At 50.5% G+C, this 11858-nt stretch overlaps 2 protein-coding genes and 1 non-coding gene across 7 annotated transcripts in view; 1 reads left to right on the forward strand and 2 right to left on the reverse strand.

Annotated features, from left to right (window-relative positions):
* Window positions 1–5105, reverse strand: part of NCAPD2 (non-SMC condensin I complex subunit D2) — a 49922-nt gene extending 44817 nt beyond the window's left edge. For 2 of the 5 annotated variants that reach the window (XM_075904251.1, XM_006124170.4), the window contains exons 1-3: window positions 4786–5105; window positions 2628–2703; window positions 419–477 (exon numbers count right to left, since the gene is read on the reverse strand). In XM_075904251.1, the coding sequence (XP_075760366.1) occupies window positions 419–477; window positions 2628–2703; window positions 4786–4915 (265 nt within the window). In that variant the 5' untranslated portion in view covers window positions 4916–5105. Of the gene's footprint in view, window positions 1–418; window positions 478–2627; window positions 2704–3290; window positions 3698–4271; window positions 4419–4565; window positions 4710–4785 lie in introns of those variants that run through there. The other 3 variants (XM_075904258.1, XM_006124171.3, XM_075904260.1) reach the window with 3 other exon arrangements.
* Window positions 48–366, reverse strand: LOC112545985 (small nucleolar RNA U85). Its single transcript, XR_003089581.2, has one exon. It is a non-coding gene; the product is annotated as a small nucleolar RNA U85 (small nucleolar RNA).
* Window positions 5106–5309: 204 nt separating the features above from the next.
* On the forward strand, window positions 5310–6422 carry MRPL51 (mitochondrial ribosomal protein L51). Its single transcript, XM_006124172.2, has 3 exons — window positions 5310–5621; window positions 5750–5857; window positions 6091–6422. Exons 1-3 carry the CDS (start codon window positions 5537–5539, stop codon window positions 6285–6287), a joined length of 390 nt encoding a protein of 129 aa, XP_006124234.1. The 5' UTR covers window positions 5310–5536; the 3' UTR covers window positions 6288–6422.
* The last annotated feature ends 5436 nt before the right edge of the window (window positions 6423–11858 follow it).

The following is an 11858-nucleotide window of genomic DNA, read 5'->3' on the forward strand; positions in this document are numbered from 1 at the left end:
ACCCATACATACTCAAGCACCCACTTCCTTTGCAACAAACTCACAGCAGCCCTCAGATTACCAAAGAACTGTGCTCATGCCTCACTGGCCATAATCTGGACTACACCCTGAGACCCAGGACCCAAAGACACCAAGTTCATTCTGTCCCCATGCCCTGCTCAGCCCAGCCTCTAGGACCACTTGCTAAGGGCAGGCATACGCCCTTCGAGGAATGAAATGGAAAATGGGACTTTATGTCGGTCTGCCCTTACAGCAAACGCACACAAACTCTGCACTGCCTGCCAAGATTACAGACCTATATCAGGGATGGGTTGAGGGTGCAGCCCAGCCAATGAGGTCACATTTGCCTTCATATCATCATAGAGCTGCAAGGAAGAAGCAAATATCTCACCATGAGAAGAAGGCTCCTCAAACCTACCTTTTGTCATGAGCTCCAGGGCATCCTCCTTGACTGCAGCATTTACAGATCGGAAGTGACTGAGAAGCAGACAACAGAGAACAAAATATAGGATGACTACTGGTAGTAGGCCTACTACAAAGCTGTCACATAGGAGTCTTCAGGAGCAACTCTAGACTTTTCTTCTAAAGCCAGCTCTCTCCCAACTTGCCCACATAAAATGATTCCTCCAGCCACATATGAGAAGGTTTAAATAGGTCCATCAGAGGTTTCACTGGAGAATCTGTACTCATTGATGGATTTACCTTTAAGTTTCTCAGAAAATTCTGTACTCAAAAATGCACGTTCTACAGTTTTGGGAGTATAAGCTATATTCCTCCTCAGGTAACAGATTGAGTACCAAATGGAGGGGGGAGGGAAGGAGAGAGAGAGAGAGGCCTGAGCCTTCGGGGCTGCATCCAGGCAAGCCGGGGGCTGCAGACAACCCTGGGCTTGAGGTTCCCCACTCCTGCTCTAAAGGTAGACAAAGATTTCAAATAGGAGTATTTTGAAATGTTATGAACAAAATGCAAAAGTGGATCTAGGCGAGCTGGTGAGTGAGCGATCAGAATTTATTGCTAACTGAATCCACTTATTAAGCAAACACCACTCTTGAGAAGCAAACACTTAGCTATGGTATGGAAATGCAAATCATAGGAAATAGTGAGTTGTGTATCGTACAAATACAAAAAGTTACAAAAGACAGACAACGGCAATGCAAGAAGTTGTAGTAAACACAAGGACTTAGTTACCATACTTAAAATAGCTGCTAGTATAGCTATACTGGGAAAAACTATAATAGACACCATTACATACCCCTTATTGAAATAGGCAGGCCACCAAAAATCTTGTAGACATGCACTAGTACAAACGAGGGATGTTAACATTAATCAACTATTCAATTAGGGCAATTCTATGAAATGTAGCAAGAGCCCACCCAGCTGTTGCTACGTTTCAAAGGCAGAAGTGCCACAGGGTGTTCTGCCTTGGCAATGCCACATGGAGCATTGCCACTGAGTCCCCCACAGGCCCCAAGCTCCACGCAGAACTTCCGCTTTGAAATGTACAAGAACCCCAGCAGAACTCTTGTACTTTTCAAAGGTGTAACACTGTCACTGCGCTCCGCCCCCCCACCCATGGAGCTGGAGGGAAGTAGCTTTTAAGCAGACTCCCCCCAGCAAGCCCTCCTTTTCCTCCTGCGCCCCACTTTCTGATAGAGGCAGCAAGAGGCGGGGAGGGTGGGGGAATGACAACTAGTTGACTACTGTGTCAACTATCCAATAAGCTTTTGCTTATCGGATAGCCAACTAGTCGATTAGTCACTTACATCCCTAGTACAAACCAAGGCATGTTTCCCACTACAAGCAATGGAAACCACCAGGAAAGCTTACAGAAGGCTGGAGTGAAAATTGCCTAATACCAAATTCATGCACACAAACCATCACTCAGTGCTATTTGTCAGCCTGCCACCCAAACAAACCAAATGTTTCCCCGTAAAATTAGAAAAAACCAACATCTAGATGTCACATACACCAAAAGGTGTCAGTTTTGCCCTGACGTGGAAAGGGAGAGAGGGCACCTACCTAAAGTATTTGAGAGATGAGAAATCTATTTTCTACCCAGCTGTAACATTCCCTTCCCCCCAAGGAACTCCCAATTCCCAACTCCACCACAGCTTAACAGCCTCTCCTTCTTGAGATGGCTGCAATAATCAGTGAAAAAGGCAATGCTTATATTATTGCATCACTAACTAGCATCCCAGGTTAATGCCACACAGCATGAGGCCCTTCTGCACTCAGGACCTGGCCAGGAGCTCAGAAGCCGTGGACGAGAAGCATGCAGGGTATCCAACTTAGTCAAATGGGTAAGGCTCGCTGAACCACGGTGAGCCCCACTCACCAACCGCACTGTCCAATGATCTGCGCATGCGCAGATCGCCCGAACCCAGCTCTTCCAGGTTGCAATCTACTCGCCACAGGCGAGTAGACTGCATTATTTCTTGAGCCCTGCAGATGGGTACAGTTGTGCAGACCCAGCAGTACCTCACTGGCCTACCCATTTGGAGAACTGTGCAGACACATATTCAGGACTCTGGACTCCTGAATCAGTAGGAGGAGCAAGAGCAGTAATGCACACTACCACTCATTATGACCAAGTCACTCCCACCCCCCGCAGGGTGGGATATACTCACTGGAGCAGACTGTAGAGGGTGTCGAAGTGCTGCAGAATGGCCAGAGGCCCCTGCACCCGGAATGCTCCCCGGAATTCTAAGGAGACAGCAAGACACAATTAACAGCATTGTCAATGGCAATAGATCAAAAATTATGAGCGCGTGCGCACGCACACACACAAAGAAACCCACCACCTATCAAACTTTTCATCTCCCCTGTAGTCTTCCAGTTAAATGCAATAATTTCAGACTTAAATAAACACAAAATGAATGTCACACTCTAGCCACTTGGATGAAGAGACTCCACTTTTCTTCCCCCGCTAAGATTGGGGAACAGTCCTCCATTGTCTAGACTCCTCGTGTCACTTGCCTGAATCCCGGAAGTGTTCTCCACTTTCCCGGGCTCAACAGCAACACCTCTCTGACTTTCTAGCCCCCAAAGGCTTTTCTTCTGTTAGAATAGCAAGTAGAGAAATCCCAAGGCAGTTAGAGGAGGTTAGCGTTGTTCGAGGTCCAACAACATTTCCCTAATCCCCCCCCCCCCAGACTTCTGTTGCCCCAGGACCCTCTCTCGCTGCTATAGAGCCATACATAAAGCTGAGATGCCAATCCTCCCAACTTTTTACATGTATTTACAGAATTACTAATCTTGTAAGCACAAACGTTTTGTACTCAAGAATTTACCTGGTGTTTCTCAGGTCCTTGTAGGGGGCGGGGTGCAGAAGTCAGGGCAGGGGGGCACACTCAGAGCAGGGAATTGGGCTGGCAGCAGGAGCCACACTGTCCCTGGACAGCAACCCCCCGGGGAATGACTGAAGTTGCAGGAGCCATACTTGCTATCCCTCTGTGGTCAATTGTGAGTATAACTATCCAGGCTATATCAGCCCTCTCTTACCATTTAATAAGAAACAGTCAGATTCCAGACACACCCCATTGTCCTAGAACAATTAAACGCTGACCTTGCTTCAAATTATGATAAAAGGAAGCTGTATACCAAATTTGGTGGTCCTAGCTCTTACTAGTCAGGAGGCATTCTTAAAACAAATGGACTCTCAGACACACAAACACACACAGCAAATAGTATTGAGGCTGCAGAGCAGCATTCTCCTCTGCCCTTAGGGCACAAGGTAGACAATGCAGTTAGAGTCTGCTAGAAAGCAAGACTCAGCAATTCTGAAAGAGCTGGAGCACTCCTAGGTTCACCACAGAGGCTAATGCTGTGCTTTATCTGCCCCCCTGCCTTGTAGACCCTACTGGGCTAAGTTAATGCACTCACCAGCAGTGTTTAGAGAAGAAGTGCTAGATATCAGGTAACACAATAGTTAAGTATCCCCATGAATTCTTATTGGTTACTCAACTATTCTATAGTCCCTGGGGTAGGGCCAGCCCACAGTGCACTCTGGCCCCAGGCACGGGGCGCCTCCTGAGCCTGTCTCGCCATTCTTATGTTCACAACACCCAGCACCCCAGGCACCAATAAAAGCACTGCACTTCTCTTCTCAACCTCTCGCTGTGCAATCGGTGGGGAAGAAGCTAGAGGAGACCGTGACAGCAGAAGAGAAGAAGGGGAAGGGGACACGAGAGAAAAGGCGCATGATCCCTGGAAGGAGGTCAACGTCTGGGACTGGCCAACCTAATTAAGGACCCTCGGTGATCGTGGGGTACCTGTCTCAGGACTGAGCTTCGCTTTCCCCCGTCGGTATTTTTGGTTGGGAATCAGAAGCACGGCAGGCGTGGCAGGCACCAACTCCCTCCTCACCACAAACAAGGGCCCTACCGCCCCCGCCATTTCTAGATTTCAGAGCAAGACTAGCAGGAAGACAAATGCCCGCGGCCCCCGTTTGTGGGGAGGAGGGAGCTGGGACCCCCACGCCTGTCGCGCTCCCGACCCCCACCCGAAAACACATCCAGTCTCTCCCGCCAGCGGCCAGAGCCCCGCGCAGCCCGACTCCCACTCGCCTCCAGGGCCGGGAAACGGCGCCCATCCTGCTGGCTTCAGCACCGACCACAGCAAAGCGAGGCGGCGGCCATTTTAAATAAGGGAGAAGCCCAGTTCATGAGACCTGCCCCCTCCCCCATGGTCAGCCACAGCCCTACGGCGAGAGGCGGCGCCGCCGCTATGACCCGCGCCACGCCAGGCCGCCGGGAGGGTGGGGGGGGGCAGAGCCGCGCCTCTTACCCGCCAGCTGCGCAGCAACCTGGGCTATGGGCAGCACCTCCTGCACCACGTACTGCGCGGGGCCCCCGCTCCGGAGCAGATCGCCCGGGGACAGGGGCAGGTGGAACTCCCAGGAGGGCGGTGCCGGCATCTCCTGGCTGCCCGCGAGCAGGGTCACGTCGCCAGCGATTCAGCGGCCCCACGCGCGGGGCTGGTCCCGAACAGCCTCCTCCAAACGGTCCGCCGCGCGCGAGCAAACACGACAAAGTATCCGCTTCGGCCTATCAGCGCGCGCGGAACACCGCGCAGCCAATCAAAGCACGGACCGATTTCGTCACCACCCCAGCCATGTGCAGGCCCACCTCTCTCCGAATGGCCAGGTTTGCGCCCACTCCTCCAGCGTTCTAATCCGCCGCCTTGTTCTTGGCACCAATCAGAGGGCGGCTGGGACACAGCAACCAATCAGAACCCAGAGGCTCCTTCCGCCTCTCAGAGCCCCGCTCGCGTTTATAGTCAGCGGGTGGGAGGCAGCTCTTGCTTTGGGTTGACCTGTGGGTGGCAGCAGGGCTGCCGGGCGCGTCACGACAGGCGGCGCTGGGAGCGCTGCATTCTGGGAAGCAGCTAGTTAAGATGGCGGTGGCCCGGCGGGGCTTGTAGCGCCCCCGCTTCAGGCGGCTTCTGAGGGGCGGGAGTGGAAGCGCGTGCCCGGTGGTGCCGCCCCTGCTGCCAGGGCGCTGTGGGACCGGGGCTGTGTCTGCCGGGTGGGACAGTGATGGGGACTCTGCCGCAGCTGGCAAGATGGGGCCTGTTGAGCCGTAGCCTCCCTCTGGTCCACGCCGCCAGGAGCCTCCACTGTGGTGAGCAGAGCCGGGTACAGTCCCGGGCACTGCCCCCCTCCCCTGCCATTGTCTTGCCCTCCCGCCCGGGAAAGCGTCGGGCCCTTCTGCTGAGTAAATGGTTCTTCAGCTGCCTTTTCTGTTTCAAGGGGCGACCAGCATGATCCACGTGAAAAAGCCGTCTGAGCCTAAGGAGGTTGATCGCTGGACAGAGAAACGAGCCTTATTTGGGGTTTATGACAATATAGGAATTTTAGGTAAGTGAGAAAGGATGGATCTGAGGATACTATGGGAGAGAGGAAGTGTGTGTGTGTGTGTGTGTGTGTGCGCGAGTGCGAGAGAGAGAGAGAGCGCGAGCAGAGATTAATCCTACCCTCAACATGGGAAAACTTAATGGGGTCAGAATGAATTGATGGGACCTGGGGCTAACCTTTCTGCTGTTCTGGGTTTGTTTTCCTGGTACTGCATCTGTTTCCCACTTTACCTTCAGGAGACTTTCAGGTTCACCCCAAGGACTTGATCATAGGGCCTAAATGGCTGCGAGGCTGGAAGGGAAATGAACTGCAGAGATGTATCCGGAAGAAGAAAATGGTAGGCGATCGAATGTTTGACCAGGATTTCAAGAACCTTAGCAAAAGGATCAGTTTCCTGTACAGACGCTTCAATCGCACTGGAAAGCACCGCTAAGAGTAGACTTGTGGGAACCAGCCATGTGCATCCTGGAAGGAATGGCATCCTGGGGCAACAGGTGTTTAAGCACCTGGAGCTGTGCACAGAATGGAATCTTGTAAAATCACAATAAATTCAATTTCTCTTCCACAACCACCTCTGATCCCCTTCAACCAACACAAGTTCACATCCTGATTGATCTCTCACGATAAGGGAATGGGCTGAAACCAAGCATAAGATTTAATTGCCCTTGCAAAAATTGTTAATCTAGTATGTCTCTGAATATTGCTAAATTTCCATCCCCCTTCTACTCAGTTCTTTCCTTAGGTGCATCTTCTGGCAGCTCTGGAGAGATAAGAGGAGAAATGAGAGAATGGGGTGAAGTTATGTCTTTTATTGAACCGACTTCTGGAACTGATACAGCTACAGTATACACAATAAGAGACTGAGGCAGATTTGGGGTAGGAAAGGAAAAGAGAATTGTGGATGAGATCTTTACTTGGGCTGGAGGATATACTAGTATTTCTGTAATGAAGCATCAGCACTTCATTGGTTTCTGTTTTAAGTCTCCCCAAGCGTAGTAAGGCCTCAATGTAGAGAGACAGAGCTGAATGAGAGATTCCATAGTGTCCAACAGGAGCAGTGTTGTACTGAGATGTTACTGCATCAATGGTTAGCCTCAGTAAGGGGCTAACGTTTACACCAGATGTTAGGAAAAACTTTCTAACTCTTGGACTATGTCTACATTGGCAGGTTCTTACTCAAGAATGGGCGTTCTTCCGCAGAGCATCCACACTGCCTGCCCACTCTTGCAAGAAGATTTGTGTGGGAAGAGAGGGCTTCTTGCACAAGAGCTACGCTCTTTTCTAACATGTGTAAGCTCTCTTGCGTGAGAGGTCAGTGTGGACGTGCAGCAGGGGTTTCTTGCGGAAGAAAGCCCTAAGGCTAAAATGGCCATCAGAGCTTTCTTGTGCAAAAGAGTGTCCGCACTGCCATGGATGCTCTTGCACAAAATTTCATGGCAGTGTGGATGTGTTATTGTGCAAGAGTTCTTCCTGTACCCTTGTGCAATATGTTCTTGTGCAAGAAGCCATCAGTTTAGACATAGCCTCAGGGTGGTTAAACACTGGAATACATTGCCTATGGTGGTTGTAGAATCTCCATCGTTGGAGATTTTTTTAGAGCAGGTTAGACAAACATTTCTCAGGAATGATTTTTGGTCCTGCCCTGAGTGCAGAGGACTGGATTTGATGATCTCTCAAGGTCCCTTCCAATTTTAATGTTCTACTAAAGGAACTGTGACAAACTGAGTTCCTTCCTTTATTCCTCTGGTGGTGATGGCAGTCATTGTGACTGGGGAATTTAAACTGGAGTAGCAAGTTTTAGCAGCTGACCTGGCAGAGATGAGTAGTTTCCATTCTGATCCAGTGGGTGGCAGAAGTTGGAAACATTTGCTGCTTGGATAATAAGTACCCCAGCATAGAACATCGCTGAGCCCCTTGCCTGAGGCCAGAATGCAGGCATTGTGGCCCCTAGTAGGGTCGCCAATAGTTCTCTAGTCAGATGACTGAGGATTGTCTCTTACGACCTGTCTATAACATTGCCCCTTTCCTGAACAAGTGTATGCTCCAGGAAGAGGCCCTGCAGGAGCTCATTCCACTTATTTTTCTTAATGCCTTGATTGAAGAGCTTGAAAGTACTGCTGCTAGGGAGGCTACAAATCTTTTTAGTGCTCCAGAGGCTACATGTACACTACATACCATAAGTGGCACAACTACATGGTTTCCTATGTAGCTGCTCTGTGCTGACAAGAGAGCGCTCTCCTGCTGATATAGTGCTGTCCACACTAGCACTTGTCAGTGAAACTTACATTGGTGAGAAAAAAATCAGTGAGGAGTCCTGTGGCAATTTAAACTAACAGATTTATTTTGGCATAAGCCTGCATAGTTCAATTTATCTGATGAAATGGGTTTTACCTATCAGATTCTGCTATACAAAATATGGCTCTAGCAATGTATTGCCTGTTCTACTCACTTTTTGCTTCCCCATATCATTTGTCTTCCTTCTAGTTCACATCTCTTGCTTTCCCCTTCAGGTCCTATCTTGTTTTTCAAACTTTTTAGCCTCATTTTATTAATTCATGTCTTACCATTCTAATAAATGGTGTGTTTGTGGGTTAAGCTATGAACATGCTACATATGCTCTCAACCTGTGGTGGGATATAGAAAGAACCACTGAACCTTAGTCTGTTATTCTCATCTCGTTGACATGGGGTACATTGAATGTACCCTAGCTCAGATTTAGTCTTGAGATTCTTTGAAGGGCTGATAGTAAAAAACACTTGAGCTACAGCTACATTAATCACAGATGTTCTTAGGGCTGTTGCAAAGGCACTAGGATCTCAATCCAGTATGATAGTTGACTGTTAGGGACTGGGCGGGCAGCCAGGCTTCATATAAGAGATGAGTGCAAGTACTTCATTGCTACATCTAGACTGGCATGATTTTCCGCAAATGCTTTTAATGGAAAAGTTTTTCCGTTAAAAGCATTTGCGGAAAAGAGCATCTAGATTGGCACAGATGCTTTTCTGCAAAATGCCATTTTCGCCATCAGGGCTTTTTTGCGCAAAACGGTTTTTAGCTGTCTACACTGGCCCTCTTCTGCAAAAACATTCCGGAAAAGGGCTTTTGCCCAAACAGGAGCGTCAAAGCATTTGCGCAAGAAGCACTGATTTCAGACAGTAGAATGTCAGTGCTTTTGCGCAAAATCAAGTGGCCAGTGTAGACAGCTGGCAAGTTTTTGTGCAAAAGTGGCCGCTTTTGCAGAAAAACTTGCCAGTATAGACGCAGTCCATGTGTGCCTTCTAAATCTGTGGAAGCATCATAGTTGACGTTGCCTCTTGATTCCCACTTTAGTGAGACTATAGCTCTATAAACACACTGAACAATTCTTGAATAAATTGAATTTTAGTTAAATTACCTGTTAGAGAACCTTTTAAAGGAAATAGGTAAAATAAAGAACATGTTCTGCCCAAAACATTACTGCTTTCAGTGCTGTGATATAGCTCAAGATTTGTTTTTCATTTTTTTTTCTGAATCTCTACATAACAGCTGTGGGGGAAACAGCAAGGTGGTATGGCAAGGAGAATATCTGGATCTGTAGAGCAGGAGAGACAAATGATTCAGCAATCATGGCTAGTGCAGGGGAGGTGACCTGTCTGATGCAGAACTTTGGCTACTGCCACCTGCAGCTGCGGCTCTCTGAGTCAGGCTGCAGATAGGATGAGTCAGTTCCCCGCACTGGGGTGGGGCGGCGAGCCCCAGGCTGTGATGTCACCATGGGGATTAGATTTTTCGGTCTGATGCGCTCGCGCTCCGCTGTGCCCATGAAGCCCTAGCGCCGCTTGATGGTGCCAGGTCTGCGGTGGCCCCCAGCCGGATTTTCTGCGTTTCCCTCCTCTCCCACGTCCACGCCCTTTGCCCGCCTCCGCCCATCCCGGGCAGGGGGCTTCATAATAAATCATTGCAGCTGGCGGGGGTGGTCTAAGCGCGAGGCCGGGAGGACGCAGCGATTGGTTTAGGGAAAGGGGTAACGAAACTTCTGATTGGGCTAGTACCATCCTTGGGGGCGGTACCAGGACGAAGGCTGAAGATAACAGCTGGCTGGAACCATCAAAGGGCGGCTAGCGGTGCTAGGATGAAGCTGATTGGTTGCGCGGGTTCTATCTGAGGCCGTGGGCAGATCCACAGGCTGCCTGCGCAGGCCCTTCAGGAAGCACCATACCAACGCTGCGAAGGGACAGTGCCAGAAAACGGGGGGCGTGGCCGTGTGCTCTGATGACGTAGATATACCGGAGGCGGTGGGCGTGGTCACACCAGACTAGTAGGAGTTGGGCGGGGCTGGATTTGAAGACAGCGCGAGCTGGGGGCGCGTTCGCAGCCATGGGAGTCTTGCGCGCGGAGCAGGTGCAGCTAGCGGGGTGAGCTGTCCGCCCCCCTCTGGGCAACCTGCGTGCTGCTACCGGCCGCAGGAGCTGGGACCAGAGGTGGGGGCTGCAGCCCTCGCAGCTGGGGGTGGCTTCTACCCTGTAGAAGGGTTGCAGTGGGGTAAGTGGCACCTAACCTCTCCCCTCTTATGCAAATTGCTCCAGCGCCCCTGCGTGGCTCCCTGCAGTCCCAGGACTGGACCCCATCTCGATGGTGGGAGTCGCTGCTGGCACCGACTGACCCTTCCTGCACTTCTCTCTGCCCCTCCTGCGTGCCCCGCAGCGGCCTCTGCCCCTCTCCACCGGAGCGCTCCCTGCCGGCAGTGTGTCAGGCGCCGCTACCGATGCGAGAGCGCTACCGGTAGCGTGTTCCGACAAGGTAGCAGCTGGACACCCGCCCGCCTAGCTGGTGTGGTGCCTCGCTCGCCGCAGCCTTCCCTCTGCTCCCCCCCCCCCCCCCCCCGAGCTTAGGTGGGTGCCAAGCAGCGGGCAGCTATAGGCAGAGGCTCTGTCACACAGTCCCATGTCCTAGGGGGCTCGTGCTCTGGGCACCCGTGCGCGTCAGCGGTGCCTGCCCGCAGCGCACCAGGAGGCTCTGGCTCTCTGCCGCCGAAAGGAAGCGGCGTGCGCTGGGGAGTCTCCTGGAGCTTGGAATGGGCTTGCCTCGACCGGGAGTAGTAAACTCCTTTCTCTCCCTCCCCCCTCCAAAATCTGGATCTTAGATGTTCCTGCGCAAGTAGTAGGGTGGTGCTGGCTAGCCCCTTACATGTTGGGCGAGGGGAACTTATAAACCACCTGTTTTGTAGTAGCCTAGTCCCATGAATACTTCAAGTGGGGCTGTTCCTCTGCTCTGTTTCCCTGAATGGGAAATGCAGCTTTAATGCCTAATTGACAGAAACAAGGAGAAGTCCTGTAGCACCTTACAGACTAACAGATGTATTGGAACATAAGCTTAAGTGGGCAAAGACTCGTGTATAATATGCATCTTGCTGAAGTGGGTCTTTGCCCTCAAACTTATGCTCCAATAAATCTGTTAGTCTGTAAGGTGCCACAGGACTCCTCATCACTTTTGCAGATTCAGACTAACAGGGCTACCCCTTTGATAATTTACCAAAGTCATTTAAAGGCAATGCTGGGTGGCAGCATCTTTTGTTTTAGCAGAGTCACTCTCCACAGTTTGCCTGTGACTTTAATCCTGCATGTACGTGTTCAGGTTAACTGATGCATCTGTTAGACTCAATTTCCTGCCCTAGCTTCAGTTTCTTTCAAGTTGGCCTTTATTTGTTGTACGGCAGTAGGTACCTGTCTGCCATAGAATGCTAGCAGTGGAGGGCAGGAAGGGATCTCAAGGTCAAGTTTAGCCCCCTACACGGGAGCTGCGACAAACAAACAATAACACCACCTTAAAAAAAACAAAACAAAAAAAAAAACAACCTCCTCCAGTGCTGGGGGTCTCCACATCCTCCACTGAAAGCCTATTCTGGAGTTTAACTACACTTATAATTAGAAAAAAAATTCTTGATAACTAATCTAAATCTCCCTTGCATCAGAGGAAGCCCATTACTACTTTTCTGATCTTCAGTGAACCTTGAGAACAATTGATA

Source organism: Pelodiscus sinensis, chromosome 1 (assembly GCF_049634645.1).
Source record: "Pelodiscus sinensis isolate JC-2024 chromosome 1, ASM4963464v1, whole genome shotgun sequence".
Classification (NCBI taxonomy): domain Eukaryota; kingdom Metazoa; phylum Chordata; order Testudines; family Trionychidae; genus Pelodiscus; species Pelodiscus sinensis.